The 19,209-nt window shown below is 41.5% G+C and overlaps 1 protein-coding gene across 1 annotated transcript in view; it reads left to right on the forward strand.

Moving 5' to 3' along the window:
- The first annotated feature begins 4,158 nt into the window (after window positions 1-4,158).
- The window catches only part of LOC133382145 (E3 ubiquitin/ISG15 ligase TRIM25-like), a 44,995-nt gene continuing 29,944 nt past the window's right edge, over window positions 4,159-19,209 (forward strand). The window contains exons 1-3 of the mRNA XM_061621814.1: window positions 4,159-4,743; window positions 7,757-7,852; window positions 13,128-13,361. Of these exons, the coding sequence (XP_061477798.1) occupies window positions 4,159-4,743; window positions 7,757-7,852; window positions 13,128-13,361 (915 nt within the window). The remainder of the gene's footprint in view (window positions 4,744-7,756; window positions 7,853-13,127; window positions 13,362-19,209) is intronic.

Raw genomic sequence — 19,209 nt, forward strand, 5'->3', positions numbered from 1 at the left:
GTACTTGTATAATAAAGCCATCCAGTTAATATTATCCTATAATCTTGCAGGTGTTCTATATTTTGTAATTTGCAATTTTGAATCTAGCATGCATGTGCTCCATGGGATGCACACATGTGTCTGTTACTTGCTTCATAGTTCCCTGGGACAACTTACCATATTTTCACAGAGATACTGTGGTGATTGTATTTTACTCCTTACAAGTATAACAAATAGATGCTAAGAATGGAGGCCTGCAGGGTACTTATATCACATTCTGCTATGTGGAGAGCAGGCATTCTCTCAGAAATTAGCCACTGTGGGGGCAATGCTGCTAACCCTACACAACAAACAGATACGCAATTGTACATATAAGAAATGTTGGGCATTGTGCTGGTGAAGCAATGCAAAAAGTTGACACTGCTATTCAGTCTTCCTGAGGCAGAATATGAGCCCACTAAGACACATGCATGTGTTCTCTTTGTCAGAAATTGAGCCTGTTTTTTAATGTATTTCTGGAAACAATGTGGCAAGTATTTATCTAGATCAAATTAAAAGGATGGACAAAATTGCTTCCAGATATCTCTGATTTCCAGGCCACATGGTCTTCCATCTTAATGCCACTTCTCTTAGGCACCGATAGCCTGCCTCCTCTTGCCAAGTGCACTGGAGAGTGGATCTTTTTAATGTTTCACTTTGATCTACCTGCACAATGACATCATAACCAGAGTGCTTAGCTCCCCCTCCCTTGTAGTTTGAACTGTGATGTCACCTAGCAAATCCAGACCCCATGAAAGACTGTAAACTGGTAGGAACTCAATGGGAGCTGCTGTTTTGGACCAAGAGGTACACAAAACCTCTACTCACTGGGTGTCAGTTCTGTCTGTAGGTAGAACAGTTTCTAGTAGAACCCACAAGTTGCTCAGTATTGCAGAGTGGCACAATTGACCTTGTATCGCAGCTGAACTGGTGAGTGGGGAATTTGTTGCATTGATTTTTTTAAAAATTATCTGATTGTAGCATTACAAAGGTAGGGATGGAAGAAACCAATAACCTAGTCAAGCCCCATGTATTTCTATATAGTCTTAAACAATTATCTTAGATGGTCTAATCTCTGATCTTATATGATATAACACTAATTCCAAAATGAGTACCTGCTGTTGCGTCTGCAACCTTCACTGTGGCAGTCTTGCCTCCTTTAGTATGTCTTCACTGCACTGTCACACTGAATGAAGCATGGCAACAGATTTATCCAACAGCAAAGAAGTCTATCCATTGTATCTTTGCATGAGTAACTGCTTTGAGCGTGTATTGTATACTTCCAGTGAGGAGGTTTGCTGAGACCAGAAACACAGAATGCAAAGTAAGCCTTTTCGGGCATAAGTGAATTATGCCTCAGTTTTGAGAGAGGTCTGTAACTCAGTCTGTGCTTTTAATGCTAAAGGTCCCAGATTCAATCCCTGTCATCTGTCTGAAGTACTGAAGAGATGTTATCAGTGTAGTAGACAACACTGAGCTGGATAGACTGATGGTCTGATTTAGGATAAGGCAGCTTTCCATGAGGTTAAGTTAGATGTTTGATTCTGACATTGCAACGTATGGTGCAACAAGCTAAGAAGCTGATGCTTCCCCCTGGTTGTGCATATCATTGCTTCAGGCAGTTTTTCCTTCAGGATGTTGTTTCAAACCAACTGGTGTGCTGTATTTTGTACCTGAGAAAATATGATCCATCCTACATATATAGTATTTGTCGTCATTGTCCTTGCACCATTGCATATAGTTTTCTAAGTGTAATGGATATGGATGATGAGAAATGCAAAGCTTCCTCCCCTGCTCAATAAATTGCACATAATGGCATTGAATGTTGGAGCAATGTGTTTAAGTTTGGGTTGGTGTTTTTTTTAATTGGTAGGTGGTTGACTGTGGGATTTTTAAGTGGCAATCTCATATGGCTAACTTCTCTTTCCTCTAAAAGGGTAGAATGTGCATATTGTATAGAAATGGGATGTCGTGGTGTTATTTTTGTTGACATTTCCATGGTGGGACAATTGCAGAACTCTTTGAGCAGTTGTGCAGAATGGCCCATGGATAGACCTAGAGATGTGAAGGCCTGGGGGAAAAAAACGGAAAAATTCCAAAGCCATTTTTGTTTTGTTTTTGAAAAATTGGAAAAATTGAAAAAAATTAAGAAAAAATGGTTTATGGAATGTTTTATTTTAGCATGATGAATAAAATGTTTCATTGAATCTTGGTCCCCCCCCCCTTTTCTCAGTTCCTTTTATGGGAATGGATGCTTTATGTCTGCTTGACACTGTGGAGGACTAGTGGAGACATAAATCATTTTCTTTGTTATTAATGTCGATGGTTTCTTCTGTTTTTTTAAATTGTTTTTTGCCTGCTCCTCATAAACTGACAAAACGAAAGAGGTTCCTTACAGTTCAGGAATTTGTAGATCCATTTGTTACAAAAAAAAGTAAAAAATTTAAAAAGTAAATTCAATTTGTAATAATTGTTTGAATAAAATGTACTTTTAATATACCAAATGTGCCAAACCAACTTGTACATAATTACATTTGATGTTCCTGAAGTAACAACGTGACTTTCGATCTGTAAAAAATGCTAATATTGCATTCTTCCAAAAATTTCCAATTTTTTCTAGAAAAACCCCGGGGAAAAACTGGGGTTTTTCCATGGCTTCAAAATGTCCAGAAATTTTACATCTCTAGATAGACCACAGCAGGGCTTCCATTGTGAAAGGAAGAATAGTGTTTAGAAAGACCTACCATGCCTTTTCTAGGTGGGAAATTCATCGTTTTAATCAACCAAAGATATCCATAGGTCAACCACGCATATTTGTTTGAGTTAATTCAGAAGAACATCAAAGCAGATGGCCATCAGGGCTTGCAAGGGCATCATATCTGTGCCTGTAAGCAAACCTTGCAATCTGGCAGAAGCACATGACTTCAGGAATCTTGGCTTTTTAAAAAGTAGGTTTCTAATACTAATTTTTTCCCCTAAGGGAAAATCTGAATAACTGCATTGGGGAGAAGCAAAGGGTTTGTTAAAATGTTTGTTAAAGGATTCAGCTGAGCAGAGTCAAAAGCCCTAGGATTTGCGCACATTGCTTTCTAGGGTAGAAACACTCACCGTTCTGCCAGTTCCAGTGCATCTCTATCCCTCTCTTCTGAAAAAGGGCACATGACACTAGTCAAACCCCACCCCTTTTTACTGTAAAATCTGGTGGGAGCAGCTTGAGTGCATTTTTTAAAATTCAGCTTCAAAGAGATTTTGCAGCTGATCAGCAGATCAACCCGTTCCCCCTCCCATGGCTAATGGAAACACTTTGATCTGGCGACTAGTGTGTTTACATCCCTAGTCTGTTCCCTCAGTAGCACTGTCCATCTGCTGTTGTTAGTACCACCACCTGCTCCCTATGCCTGTTAAATATTCTGTGATCCTATGCATATTTACCTGAGAGTAACTTTCATGGGCCACACATACAAGATTGCACTGTGAATTCTGAAGAACAAAAATAAAGCCTTACTGCTGTCTGATTAATTTAGCAAATTAAAGCTTTGCATCATTGAGTCCAAGCAAAGACTTGACTTCATTTTAGAATACATTCAAGTCTATTATATTGAGTGGTGTTCTGTGGCTTTAAACTCTACATATGATCAACATAATCTGAAGCATTATGTTAAATCTGTTTCTGCAAAGTAGTAGTAAATGTTGAATGAATGTGTAATCATTACGCCCGTCTCTTTCAACTGGGACAGTTAATTGGTTGTACTAAGTAAAAAAGTTTGGGTGGCTAAAAACCTGCCCTCGGTTAGTTAGGCAATGCATTTAAACATTTTATTTATTTTTAGTACAAACACCTATGCATACTGCAAAGGAAAGCCCATTACCCCTTCTATCTTAAAATCAGGGAGTGCTCGTTTTAAGACATTTCCTGCTGTGATATATATGTATAATCTAAACACACACTTTTTTCTTCCAAAACATTGTTTTAGTCATATGCAAATGTATGTATGTGTTTTATCAGTCAGTTAAAAGCCCATATGATTCAACAACTGTTTTTTTAATAGGTAGCAGCCCTGCTTTTTAATATTTCCTAGAGCTTTGTGCAACTGCAAAGATTGGCTGAGTCCTAGCCAAAAAAGAAAGTTTCCTGGTACTATGAAGAAGAATGGCTTTCTTTTCCTCGAGGACAATATTGTGTGTCCAATATGCCTTGAGGTGTTCAGAGACCCTGTCACCACGGCCTGTGGGCACAACTTCTGCATGGACTGTTTGCAGAATTACTGGGACCACCAAGCCCTGATTGGAGATTGCCCCTACTGTCCTCAGTGTCGCGAGCCTTTCAGTTCGAGGCCTCAACTCCGCAAAAACATAACCCTGGGAGAAATTGCCATGAGGTTTGCACGAGAAGAGGCCCAGGGGTCAAGGAAGCTGGCAGGTCCAAGGGATGTCCCATGTGACTTCTGCTCCCCCAGGAAGTTGAAGGCTGTCAAGTCTTGCTTGCAGTGCATGGCTGCCTTGTGCGACAACCACATCCGGTCTCACTATGAAGACAAGACCTTCAAGAACCATCAGCTGATAGAACCTCTCAGTGACCTGAAGGCCAACATGTGCTTGAAACATCGCAAACTGCTGGAGCTGTTCTGCAAAATGGAAGGCAAATTCATTTGTCAAATCTGTGTCCGGGAGGAACACAAGAATCATGAAGCCATCTCTCTGAAGGAGGACAGAACCAAGAAAGAAGTAAGTGTTGTGCTGTCTCTTAAGGTCAGCAACTAGTTTTCCTAGAATGCATCTTTGAGAAGTGTGTATGTGGTGCCAGGCAAGTGGAGGAGAGTAGGGCTCTTATGTCTCAATAGCTGTGTGACAGGCAAACATTCAACTGGCTAGTATGGAAATATGACATCTTACTGCTTGTGTGTGGCCCCTACGTTTTTTTCCTGTGGGTCAATGGATATTTATAGAAAAATGATTCCCAGCCCTGGCTTTTATTTAGCACTGCAAAAAGGTTCAAACATCTGACTCAGTCATAACTTTTCCCACTATAGTGAGATATATTGTATTTCTAGATTTTTGTCTACACATATAACTTAGCATAACAGAAATGTTATGTGTGACCTTTTGTAGGTGGGGTGGAGGGTGCAACCAGTACAGAGATTCTGCTGGCACCAGTGTTGTCTATCCTTAGGTGTTGCTGAAGAGCTGCTTTTTCCTTAAGACCTTTGAATGTTAAAGAACTGGCCTGTGCAGCGATATACTTAACAGATGACTGAGGTTTTATCTAAGTGAATTGTTCGTCGTGTTTTAATGTTGCTGATTGTTTTGTGTGTTGACAGCTGTAACCCGTCCATTGATGGACAGGATATAAGTTTTTAAAATAAATAATAAAAACCTGGGCCCAGGCTTTTATTGACTTCTGTAATAACTTCTGTAATGAACAAAATTAAGTGTTAAGCATAGACAGGAAGGAGAGTGTCAACAATAGAGGGGTTTAAAAAAACCTTCAATATTGGAATCCATGTAGACCTGGAGAACTATATGTTAGATATATTAACTACGAGGTAAAAAGTGTCTAAACTAGTCTGTATTTGGGATATATGACTTACAGTTTTCTTTCTTTCTTTCTTTCTTTCTTTCTTTCTTTCTTTCAAAAGAAGAAATTGTTATCTTGGGAGAAATGTTTTCAAGCCCAACTCTTATCATAACCAATTAGTGCAGAATGCTTCAGCCAGATTGCTGACAGAAATGAGAACTTATCAGCATATTATACCTCTGCTCAGAGATCTGCACTGGTTGCCAATTTGTTACAGGGCCAAGTTGAATGAATGAATGAATGAATCTTTATTTTTACCCCGCCCTTTTTCCAAAACTGGAACTCAGGGAGGCTTACAAATAAAAACTACACATAGGTAAAATAAAATACAAAAATATACAATTAAAATAGAATTAAATTATTCAAGTTCAAGGTGTTACTACTAGTGTATAAAGCCCTTAACAGCTTGGGACCACTTTACTTGCAGGACAGCCTTACCCCGTATGTGCCCACTCAAACGCTTAGATCTTCGGAACTGGCCCTGTCACATACGCCACATAATACTTGTTCTGCACTTGTAAGAAATTGTTCTTTTAGTATAGCAACACCTACTCTTTGGAAATCCCTACCTATTGACATCAGGCAGGCGTCTTTGCTCTGTTCCTTCAGTACCTGCTTTTTGTTTAGGCAAGCTTATCCAGGCACATAGATGTTGATGTGTTTTAATATTTTTAGTCTGTTGTTGTTTTAATTGTTTTTAAATGTTTTTAATCGCTTGTTTTTAAATGTTTTATTGATCATTTAAATGTTCTTTGTAAACCACTTAGAGGGGTTTTTTTTTACAATCAAGTAGTATAAAAATTTTGTTAAATAAAATAAATTATCAGAAGACAATCTGACCCCATCATTTTGGCATTGCCCCTAATGCAGTGAGCCAGTTAACAATACTGACACAAAGATTGCTATCATTACATTTTGGGGTGTGCTTGTCCTTGAGATTGTATAGTTCACACAATGCTGGTCACAAGCTAAACAAAGGACAGCACCATATCCAGTTACACCCAGTTCATGGCTAGGCCTAAAAATTTCTCTCTTTTTTTAATGAAAACTGAGATAAGAGCCTGCCCACCTATTGAAATCATCAGGGCCCCATCTGCACTACACATTTATAGTATATCATGCCACTTTAAGCAGTCATGGCTTCCCCCAAAGAATCCTGGGAACTGTAGTTAAGGATACTGAGAGTTATTAGGAGGCCCCTATTCTGCTCACAGACAGTGACAAACTCAGAAGTGAAGGGTCCTTCATGTTAATCACAGCCATGCCCCCTTCCCGGTTTTTGTGCTGTGGGGTTGAGAATTAAATCTTTGATAATGCCTAGGAACCAATAAGCATAAAAGAGAAGAGTGTTAGCTAAAAAGAAGGATCCTCTCAGTGTTTGACTCGTGGCCTTTCACTCTGATTGGCCCCAATCCACAGTAAAGGACAGGGAAGCATGTTAGAAGACTCTTCTCAGTGGCTTTCATGCTGATTGGCTTGTAGGGTGCTGGAGACATAGGGACCCTGCTCCCAAAAAAGGAAAGGGTCTAAGACCCCCTGACATCCTCCACAACTACATCCCTGCTCACGGACTTGCAATTCCCAGAGTTCTTTGGGAAGGATTGACTGTTATAAACCATTCTTGGAACTGTAGCTCTGTGAAGGGAATAGCAGTTTCCTAACAACTCTCAGCACCCTTAACCAGTAGTGTGATGGCAAATTCAGAAGTGTAGGGCACTTCATTATAGTCATACCACTCCCCTTCACATTCATGGCCCTTCTAAGATTGTACAACCTTCTAAAATTATGCAACAAAATGAGCTTTCATTCTCTTACTTTGTTTGGAGTACTTTCTCTTACTGATGCATTGCAAAGATCAATGCAGAACTCCATGTGTTGCCTTACAGCATCTTAGTATCTAGCTGAAAGGCAAAGAACTTCCTTTGCTGAGTTTTCCTTCTTGATTGTCATACTAAGACTCAGAGTAACAGCATTGGGCAATGGGAGCCCAATCGGATCTATTCTGTAAAACTCTATAGACCTGGGATACAAATTCCAGAGCACATCTGATGTTTTTTTGTTTCTAGGTAATCAGAAATTATTTATGGTCCATCTTAAAAGAGATTTAAGTAAAGTCGTCAGATCCAGGCTGCTGCTTCCATGTTCTAATTATTTCTTTCCCAGATGGAGGTCAGGAGAGTATATGCTAATGTGGAAAACCAGGTCCTGATGTTGGCAGCAGACAGTCAGAAACACAGGGGGAGAGTGAACTATCTCATGGTGAGAAAAGCTTCTCAGAATATATTCAAGGAAGAGGCTGGATATGTATCATACAGATCCAGTGGCATATATTGCCACTCAGTATTGCACCAGTCTCTGTGCTGGTATGTTCTTGTATGTTTTGGAGTCATGTGGCTGGCTCCAAAAGCTCCTTTGCATCTGGAAGTCAAGGTTTTACTGGCCATCCTGAGAGGCACCTAGCAAATGTGTCCTTACTTTCTCTGTTATCCCATGGAACATCCCAGTCTTGATTGGCTCCCATCCTAGTCTCCTGTTTGGCTGAAAACCATATCCTATATACTAACAGCAAACTCATTCTCCAACTGTGGATTTTTAGGAAAGCAAAGAGGTACCTTTCATGCATAGGAAGGAGGTATCGGCACAGGGTAATCGCAAGGTTTCAAAAATTACAAAAAAATCCTCAGGAGGACTCAAGGAGGACCGAGTATACTTAGTGGGCACAGAATGCTAAATGACTGAGGGTGGGTGGGGATGAGGGCAGAGGGAATGGGAAGGATGGAATGGAGTATCCTGCAAACAGGTGGGGTGGCTGGCTGACATCCTGCACAGGCGCATTCCACACTGCAACATTTTATTGCAAGCTCTCTGTGTAAACATTTCTTCCATGTCACATGTGACTTGTCTGAACGTTCTACCGGGAACCTCAGCCAGTAAGCAAGAGCTGATTTCCCTACTGCTCTCTGTTTAACTCATATTTCTCAGTTCTAGTTCCTGTCTTCCCTTGCCCCCTCCTTTTAGGCTACCTCATCTTATTGTCACCTCAGCTGCTGTAGCTGAGTGTGAATCACATGGACCCTGATTAACTTTCAATTGGGATGTAAAGGACCCTAAAGTTAAAACTGGCAGGGCCCTTACATTTGGCATGGCCTTTTTGTGTGCACACACAAAGGGGATGTGAGATTTTCATTACACAAAAAGAAGTGTAGAGGAGGAGAACATAGCCCACCTATGCACCTCACTTTGCTCTGATCTGAAGATATTAAGTAGCTTCCCTTTAGCCTAGATCCAATACCGGAAATGATCTGGGCAGGGAGAAACTTGCTTAAATCTATGGAGCTCAGCAAGGTATGACTCCTCCTTCCACTCCCACTTTACAAATGAACAGGGCAAGCATGTGTCTAAAATACACCCCACACACATATCTAGTTTGGCCTTATGTTCTGTCACTGAGCAGCCAGGCCTCAGGCTTCCACTTGGGGAAATGCCCAACCATTGGTCTAGTCCCTGGCAACTGGCAACATTCTTTGGTGAATGCTCTGCCTCTTATGGCAGTGTAGCCTACTGAGAACAGGAAGCAGCAAAAGCATTTCCCTTGAGGCACAAGAACCAGTCAAAGTAGCTGTTGCTGGCATTTGATTGAGATGTAGGACCATCCCCAAAAGCATTTTGCTCCTCCAAGCAGATAATATTAATAGTATTGGGGTGAGGCACTTGTGGCCCAGGAGATGCTGCTGGACTCTGTCTCCCATCATCCCTGATAATTGGCTATGCTTGCTTGAGCTGACGGGAAATGGACTCCAACAACATCTGGAGGGCCACAGGTTCCCCATCCCTGCACTAAATAACGTGAGAGGTAATCCCTTGCAATGTCACAGAAGTTGCTAGGCTGCAAATCTCAGATCACACAGTCCAAAAGTTGCATCCCAGCATGCTTGAGATATACTGCAAATTATCCTGGGATCCAACTGCCTTGGATCATAAACTACATCATATGAAGCCCTAACAACATGGTTGCTTTAAGCAACTGCTGTGTGGTTGATCCTGTCATTCCCATCATTGACATGTTGCTGTTTTTTTTAATCTATTGAGATTATACTGTGAAGGGCTAGTTGATAAAGAAAGCCGCTAATCAACATTACTTGCTCTGAAAGGGATCACAATACAAGACTACATAGAGACATCCCAGAACAAACAGGAGTGGGTGTGGAGTTCTCTGCTGTCAGTGAACTCTGCTTTGTCCCACGTTTTGTTCCTCAAATTACACATGTAGTGGCCTCCAGATTGAAAACTGATTCCAAGTTCATTTTCTCCCCCACCTCATCTCCACATTTCAGAGGGGCCATCCACTTAGAAATTTATGCGCAAGCATGACTAGCAAGTTTACCTGCTTAACTATTTGTTTGGTGCTTTACGTTTTTTCTTTTCTTTTCGTTTAAAAAAGGTCTTTTTAAACTTGAAATGTTGCTCTCAGGAGGATAAAGACTAGCCAGTTGGCACTGTGTGCACAGTGCTTTTGTTAGAAACTAGCAGAACCAGTTACTCCTAAGCTGCATTACCTATGGTTCCATAGCAGCTTCACCACTTCAAAAATGTATGTCTGCATCTAGCCTGAGAATTTCAAACAGAAATACTAATGAAGAACCCTAGTAGATCAGGCCAAAAGCCCATCTAGTCCAGCACCCTGTTTCTACAGTGACCAGTGCTGGTGCCAGGCTATTTTGCGCCCTAGGCAAGGCTAACTACCTGCACCCCCCAAAAAAATGTCTAACTTCAATTTTCAAAAACAGATGTCTTGTAGAAAAAATGAAAAGCACAAAACTTGAAACTGCTAAATTTATTTTAAATTGCAAGAATAAGTAATACAACAATCTTTGATTATCTTTTTCAAATACAAAAGAAAATGTTTTAGCACACAAATCATTTTGAATAATCTTGTAATTGTGATGTTAAAATTTAAGTCTCTTAAAAGTTTCTGTTTCAGGCACATCAAAATATCACTTTGTGTGTCTTTTCCTTTGCAAATTTTGTCACCAATTCCTTCAGGTCAAGTGCTGATGCTTGGGCATGTTCAATTGATTCAGAGCTTGGAAAAGTTACTTTTTTGAACGACAACTCCCATCAGCCCAATCCAGTGGCCATGCTGGCTGGGGCTGATGGGAGTTGTAGTTCAAAAAAGTAACTTTTCCAAGCTCTGCATAGTTGCCAAGCCAACTAGTCTCTTTTGAAACATTGTTGAGTGTATGTAAGTTTTTGTAAGTTTGAGCTTTGAGAAACTGCGTTCACCACTGACATTGGAAGTGTGAAAAGGATCCTTAGAGCAACAGAAACATTAGGCACATTATCCAGGAGTTTTTGTTGTAGTATGAAGAGAAGTACTCCTTGTGGTGGCAGACTTTGGAAGTCTTCGAGCTATTGCTATAAGTTCACAGCACGGATCTTCAGCATCAATATCTTTGTTTCCACTGTGCCTCAATGATTTTTCCAAATTCTTGCAGGCCTTAAGTACATCTTCAGTAGATTTTTTGTTGATACTGTATATATCATACAGGAAGTCAAATAGGGAATTACATTGTTGTAACTGTTGGAATCTCTCTTCAACAGATTGTATGGCCATGTCTAAGACAGCATAGTAGAAACCTACTTTGAATTTCTGCTTTGGATCTTGCGGTGCCTCTTCTTGGGCCTCATACTCAAACTGCTGTTTCTTTCTCCTTCTTCTAACCTGTTCTGTCTCAAAGTTTGGTAGTATTTCTAGCTCCTTTGCAATCTCAGTAGCATCTATCAAAACTTGTTGAAAACCCTCATCACACCTGCAGCCCACAAGGTAATTCTTGGTCACTTGCAATTGGCTTGTAGCTGAATTTAAATCAGCTTCCTTATTTTGTAGTCGCTTGCTTGTAAGATTGACTTCAAAAAGGATGTTGTACCAAGTAACAAGGGATACCACAAACTTGAATGTACAAATTGCATCAGCAAGGGCCTTAGCTTCAATTCGGGAAGTATTTCCAGATAAACCTTTTAGGCTTGTGTCATCCAAGATCTCTATTTGATGATATCAAAGCATCGATCCGACTCTCCCATCTTGTTTTGCTCAATGGCTTGTTATGCCTAAGTCTGATACATGGCTAGTTAGAATTTGCCAACACTGAGCTGATGCAGAGAAATAATCATAGATCTGTTGAACCAAACTGAAGAAACTAGTTGCTTCCAGACAACACTTAGAGGCATCATTGACTACCAAGTTTAAAGAGTTTGCATTGCAGGGCACAGAAAAGGCACGTGGGTTTATGTCCAGGACTCTCTTTTGTACACCATTTTCTTTGCCTTTCATGTTACTCCCATTATCATAACCTTGACCACGCAGATTCTCAATTGGTAATCCCATTTGCTCAAACTGTCCAAGAAGAGTTTGTCATAAAGGCACCTGTAGTCTCCTTTAGTGGAACAAATCCCAAGAAATGTTCTCTTATGATAACCTCAGGCTCAGACATCTCATTAACTGATGGTTTGATTACATCAACACAATCATTGTCATTTGTTCAATATGACTAACATCAGGTGTGCAGTCCAGAATAATTGAGTAGTATTTGGCTGAGTTTGCATGTGCTAAAATTTTCTGCTTTATAGCAGCTGCTAGAAGCTGTATAAGCTCATTTTGAATATCTTTTCCTAGATAGTGAACCATTGTTTCTTGATCTTTAACTCTGCACAAATGTTCATTCATGATAGGATCAAAAAGGGCTAGATATTCTACAAACTTCAGAAAATTTCCATTGCTAGCACTGTACAACTTTTCAGTTGTACCACAGAATGCCAAGTTTTGTATGCCAAGAACTATGACCAAAGCAATCAAGCTTTCCAAGATTTGTCGCCAATATTCTTCTTGCCTAATTTTCTGCTGGTTAATATCATCAATTGTTTTTCCTTTAGATAAGCGCAATTCAAGTTCTCTCCAGGTCTGATAGTTTTCTAAATGGTCAGTATTCCTAAAATTGCACAAACGCGCTGTTACTCACTCGAGTATAAAAAGGATAAATAAAAAACAGAATATAGAAATTGTTCATAAGACTTTATAATTCATTATATTCCATAGCACTGTTGTGGTATTTATCTTAAAATAAAAAATATAAATTGTCAGTTGCATTTTTACAAGGGTTAAAAAAACTAATCTGTATAAAACTGTGCCCCTCAAAGGTCAGTACTGCACCCCTCTGAGGTCTGCGCCCTAGGGGGCTGCCTAGTTGGCCTAATGATAGCACCGGCCCTGACAGTGACCAAACATACCCAGGGGAAGTCCACAAGCAAGACATCAGCACAAGAGGACTCTTCCACTTGTAATCCCTAGCCACTAGTATGCACAGGCAGTAATCCATAGTGATCATGACTAGCAGCCATCAATAGCCTTATCCTCCAGGAATGTATCTAATCTCTTTTTAAAACTCAAAGTTAGTGCTATATCATGTGATAGCAAATTCCATAGTTTAGCTATGGTAGATGAAAACATGATGTGTTTGGCATTTCCTTTCCCTTTCAGAAAGTGGTGAAGATGGCCAGAGACGAAGTGAATAGAGGCTTTGCTGAGGTGATAAAAGAACTCAAACGACTGCAAGCCAAGGTGATGGACTTTATAGATCAAGAAGAAAGATCAGCCTTAGTTGGAATGGGAAATTCCATTCACCATAGGCAAGAGCAGTTGGCTGATCTCCGGAAGCAGAATTTGTGGCTGGCAACTCTCACTGATGATCCAAGCGACCATCAATTCCTGCAGGTAGAGTCCACGCTGTGATTGGAGCATAGTCAAGACTACTATTGCCCTGCACCTCTGGTGTGGTCTAGCTGCCCAGGAATATCCTTGCAGTGGTGACTCTGCGTTTTGTGGGGCTCTAGGCAAACATGTAAAAATGAGTTCTTAATACTAGGTGCCAGAGTGGTCCTGTGGTCAAAGTAGTGGTCTCAAAATGGTGAAGTACCATAGCTCAGTGGTATAGCACATGTCTTGCACGCAGAAGGTGCCAGGTTCAATCCCTGGTATCTCCAATTTAAAAGGATCAGGTTTCCAGGTGATAGGAAATATCTCATTCGATGCTTGCAAAATGGGTATGACAAGGCCCTGCCTGTCAGATTTACAAAGAGAAACAGGCTCAAAAACTGGAAAGCACTTTGTGCATCAAGTTGCTGCTTACTATAAATCATAACTAATAGCAGCTTGGACTGGTACTGCTGCTCTTCCTTCATTGCCAATAACGACTTTGGTCCCATTTTCCAGCATGCCTGAGGACCTGACCTTCCTTTCGTATGTCTCAGCATGCCATGATCACTCTGATGTACGCCACTCTGAATTGAGGAGCTGGCTTATATCTGTGTGTCTGCTGACTGCTGTGACTCAGCCAGGATTAGAGGATGAGGAAGCCATTCTGCAAAGGATGATCTCAGGATCAGGTCAAGACAGAGTTGTAATCACTTATCACATCGCTCTGAATATATTTTTGGGGGCAGCAATGGGTTTCAGAGCAGACACAGCTGCTGAGTTTAAAGCTACCTCTGCTCCCTTAGCATTAAGAACACCCTCCTGATCCATTCGATTGTACTTGAGAATCAGAATTAATTTGATACAAAAGCTACAACATCTGCACCCCTTACCTGGGAATACCTCCCATTGAGTTCAGTAGTGCTCAATTCTAAGTAGACATCCAAAAGGATCAGGTTGCATAAGTGCATTTGAACACCTCCAGTGCTACTGGTAATAGGTGGTGTAGTGGTTAAGGTGTGGGACTATGACCCGGAGACCAGGGTTTGAATCCCCACACAGCCACGAAGCTCACTGAGTGGCCTTGGGCCAGTCACTGCCTCTCAGCCTCATAGGGAGGCAATGGTAAACCCCCTCTGAATACAGCTTACCATGAAAACCCTATTCATAGGATCGCCATAAGTTGGAATTGACTTGAAGGCAGTATAATTACATTATTTTTGTGGGCTATGAAATGCAGGTCCAGGGTGCACTGAGCTCAGTTCAGTCCTGATACTGAAAGCAAATTCCTAGGCTCAGAATATGCAAAGAGGCAACCAGTTCTTTCATTCTAACTATATGTCTTTTGTATCTGGCTCTGGTTGGTAGATCTTGGGGTTCTTATAAAAAAAACAAAAGTAGATCCAACTATTATGAAATTTGCTCACTCCAAAGCAAAAGCAATTGCCTTTTAATATGTTTTTAAACCTTTTTTAAAACAATATGTTTTTAACCTTTTAAAAAACCTTTTGTTTTTTAAAGATTTCTTGGAAGCTTTTTAAAAAAATGTTTTTAAAGATGTTTTGTTTTAATGTATTTTAATGTCTGTTTTTATGGTGTTTTAAAGTGTTTTTAGTGCTTTTATTTGCCTCCCTGGGCTCCTGCTAGGAGGAAGGGCGGGATAGAAATAAAATAATAAATTAAATAAATACATTAAAATAAATAAAAGCACCATGGATGTTTACACTTTTTCCTGCTCTTCCCTCCACCTACCCCATTTAGCTTCTCGGTGTTATCAAAAAGTTCTGAATTATAGGAGGAATGCAATAAGAATGTTTGCATATTTATAGAAATGTGTTTTGTATAATTTATTGTATTTTTAAAAGATAAATAAGATAGGTAGCATTGAATCCTGCATGAGCAGCATTGTGGAATAGGAATTCCCATTCCTCTCCTCTCCTCACATCCTCCCAAAATCTGCCTCAGAGTTTTCCCCAACCCTCCAGAGAAGATTTTGAGGATGCGTGGAGGGCAGTAGCGAAGAGGAGGGGCGTTCTGTTGCACCAACAGCACTGGATACAACCCAGTTACTTTATAATTGAATGCACTGTATTATATCTACACAGAATTTCAGTCTGAAATTTTAAATACTGCTGGTCCCTCCTATTGGTAATACTCACTTTAAATCAACCAATTTTTACCATAAGACATCCGAAGGTAGAAAAATAAACATAGGGTAAGGATAGCTGAGAGGATCATATATAAATGTATGAAATTGCCTCAAACTGTGTCAGACTCTTGGGGGAGGGGAGCCATAGCTCAGTGCTAAAGAGCATTTTCTTTGTATGCAGAAAGTTCCCTGCTTAATCTCTGGCATCTCCAGTTAAAACGCATCATGTAGCAGATATGAATAGCAAGACCTCTTCCTAGGACCTTGGAGAGCTCCTCTTGGTCACAAAGACAATACTGGGCTAGACAGACCAATAGCTTAACATGGTATAAGTTAGCTTCCTGTGTTCTTGTAGCACACTGTTCTTCAACCTTGGGTCCCTATATGTTGTTGGACTACAATTCCCATCAACCTCAGCCAGCTTAGTCCATGGCCATGGTTGTAGTCCAACAACATCCAGGGACCAAGGTGGAAGAACGCTGCTTACCCTGTCTAGTCCAGTATTTCAACTGGTGGTAGTTCTCCAAGGTCCTGATAGGAAGTCTCCTCAGTAGGCACATGTTTCACTTACACGAACTCTACAAGACTTGTAGATTAGGATCTTTAGACCCTAACAGTAGCACATCTTGATAGGTGTATCAATTAACCTACACTCTAATACGTTTATTGAACATGTATCAAAATATACAGATTTAATGCTGGAGTGGAGAAACAACTCTGCCAAATATGCAAAAAACCTAACATTTCTTTGATTTGGGAGAATTAGCTAAATCTAACCACAACTAAACTCCCACCCGCACAGCAGACATGCAAGAAGAAGCAAGCATATGGGGCATAACAGGAGGTTGGAGAAGAAGGGGTGAATCTATAGGGCAGAAGGGTGAAAGAGGGAGTAAACTTGGAATGTGAGGCAATGTAGGATTCTGGAAGCAAGGTGTGCTCAGCACTTGAAGAGGCCCACTAACCTGCTCTTTCTCTCTGGCCTCATGTTGCCTACTAGGCCTCAGCTAGCATGCACTTAAGCTGGGTTAGGGAAGGACTAAAAGATTTTTCTACAACAGTCTTGCACACACTCAAAGATAGGAAGAGGGAGCAGATGTGGAGGCTACAATTGTAACGAAAGGACCTGCACAAGATAGGATTGAGGGCAAAATATAACTTTCTAAGCTCTAATAAGAAGAAATAAAACCAGGCTGTTGAAACTCCTGGGTCAGATGGGAACAGCAGGGAAAGCAGGCATGGAGGAATCCTGAAAAAGATTTCTTAGCAACTGGAGCGAGGATCTCCGCTTCAGCAAGCAGGTAGCCCGGAAGCTAGAGGCAATGAAGAAAAAGCAGGGAAAGATAATTGGATCAGACCACAGGATCCATGATGGAGCCTAGATGTTCAGGCAGCAAAATGATTTTCAGCAAGAGTGATTTCAACAACAAGTGAAACCCAAGCACCAGAGTAGGAGCAAACAGAATGAACAAGTGGTCTCTGAAGCCCATTTTATGTACCTTTCTGAATGAAAGCTTCAAAGAAAATTCCAAAATGGGTTGGATATAGACAGGCATCATTCCTGATCAGCCTTGCAATTTCCTGTAACTTAGTACAGCTCTGCCAATACTCAGCAGGATGGAGCAGGTCTCCACCTGACAGGATATTCTTAGTTTCTTTTGTGGTGACCAGTGGACATTTTGCAATTCTTTTGACTGGTAAAATTAAATGTGGACATCTGATCAGTGGGTCCATCTCCGGAGGGGGCCCCTACTTGTCATGTTGGCTTGACTGAAATGCATTGCCTACTCTATGTCCTGTGCACATGACTTGCGACGTCAGCTCTGATGAGGTAATCCATTTCTGTTTTGACATCTTTTTCATGATGCGACTAGCCTCCCTGCTTTGCTTGCAAAGGAAATCATACAGAATCATATACAGGTAATACTGGAGTGGAGTATCTCCAAGGCTCTCTTAGCTAATGGCCTGCCAACAGTCTCAGGCAGTTTCAACTCCTGTTACCAGAGATCCTTTAACGGGATATTTCTGGGTTTGAGCCTGGAACCTTTTGCTCACAAGGTACTTCACTAGTGAGTCTATGTCATCCTCTAAGTGGAGATGGGGGTCCTTTTGCAGCTCAAGGGCCACATTTCTTTCTGGGGGTCACATGCCAATGGTGGGGAAAGCCAGAGTTTTATCTTGGTACCATTGGCTAGTTTCAACATACCTGTCCCTTTGTATCCTCCATCCAGGCAAGCAAGGCAATTTCAGCATTTAAGGGCACATTCTAGCCAGGCAAAAACCCACAAGGAGGGTACAAGCAGGGCTGGTGAGGAGTGTGGTTGGGGGAAGAGGGTCCCAAGGGCCAGACAGAGATGCTTTCCTGACTCCTAACTGAGCAGAGCAGAGGGAGCTGTCTCAGTTGGTCCACAGGTGAGGAGAAATAAAGAAGCCAGCTTTCAGAGAGTGAGCGAACAGAGTGAGTGAACAGGGAGAGCAAATAAGAGTTTGCCAAAGGAGCTGTAGTGAGGAAAGGAAAAAGGCCAAGAGAGCTGTCTCTCAGCCATGTGCTCTGAAGGGCTCCCTTGCAGCTTGATTGGAAGGGGTGTGGCCTGATAGCTATTGGCTTAAGGGTGTGGCCTGCGAACTGCTGAGGGCAACAAGCAGCAGCTGTGTGTGCTGGGACTTTCATTCTGTTTCCTGACTCCTAACTGAGCAGAGCAGAGGGAGCTGTCTCAGTTGGTCCACAGGTGAGGAGATATAAGCAAGCCAGCTTTCAGATAGAGAGCAAACGGAGCAAGCGAACAGGGAGAGCAAGCAGGAGTTTGACAAAGGAGTTCAACAGGGGAGGTCCTTAAAAAATTTTTTTAAATTAATTCTCCTTGTACAGCGCACTGCATACCAGTGGGACTCTCAAGTTTACCCTGAAGTAGGACAGGTCAAAGCACAGGTCACTCCAAAACAAGTAGTCAGAAACAAAAGGTAGAGGGAGTATGAGCGGGAAGGATACTCCAGTGGTTGTGACCTGCAAGGTGTGTGCCATGTTTGTTTTCTTGCCTGAGAACAACATGGCGTACACGTGTAACAAGTGCAAGTTCGTGGCACTGTTGGAAGAAAAAGTGAGGGGCCTGGAATGGCGGGTGGCCACACTGAGGACTATAAGAGAAGATGAAGAGTTCTTAGACAGAACACTGGAACAACAGCAGCAAAGAGATGTGGAGGTGGAAGAGCAACAGCATGTGGTAGCAGAAGAGGAGGCTGCTTTGGAGAAGAGCAACGAAGTGGAGGAAACTCAGTGGGAAAGGGTGACAGTTAGGAGCAGAAGAGCTAGAAGACACCCTTCACCAGTGGAACTATGGAGCCACTTTCAACCACTCGGGGGTGAGACTGGAGGACAGCCTGTGGTGGAAGAATTACAGGACACCCTGTGCGATAACGAGCAAGAGGCTGAAGCTCAATCAAGCAGGGGCAATGAAACTACGCCCCACAACAGTAAAACAGTACTAGTAGTGGGAGACTCCCTACTGCATGGGATCGAAACCCAACTATGCCGAGAAGATCTGTGGACTCACCAGGTATGCTGTCTACCAGGTGGATGGATTAGAGATGTGATGGAAGGGTTGTCATCATTCACCAGGCCCACCGACAGGTATCCGTTTCTCCTCATCCATGTGGGAACAAATGATACTGCCAAACGGAGCTATGAAAAAATCACATCAAACTTTGAAGCTCTGGGAAGGA

Source organism: Rhineura floridana, chromosome 3 (assembly GCF_030035675.1).
Source record: "Rhineura floridana isolate rRhiFlo1 chromosome 3, rRhiFlo1.hap2, whole genome shotgun sequence".
In the NCBI taxonomy this organism is placed as follows: Eukaryota; Metazoa; Chordata; class Lepidosauria; order Squamata; family Rhineuridae; genus Rhineura; species Rhineura floridana.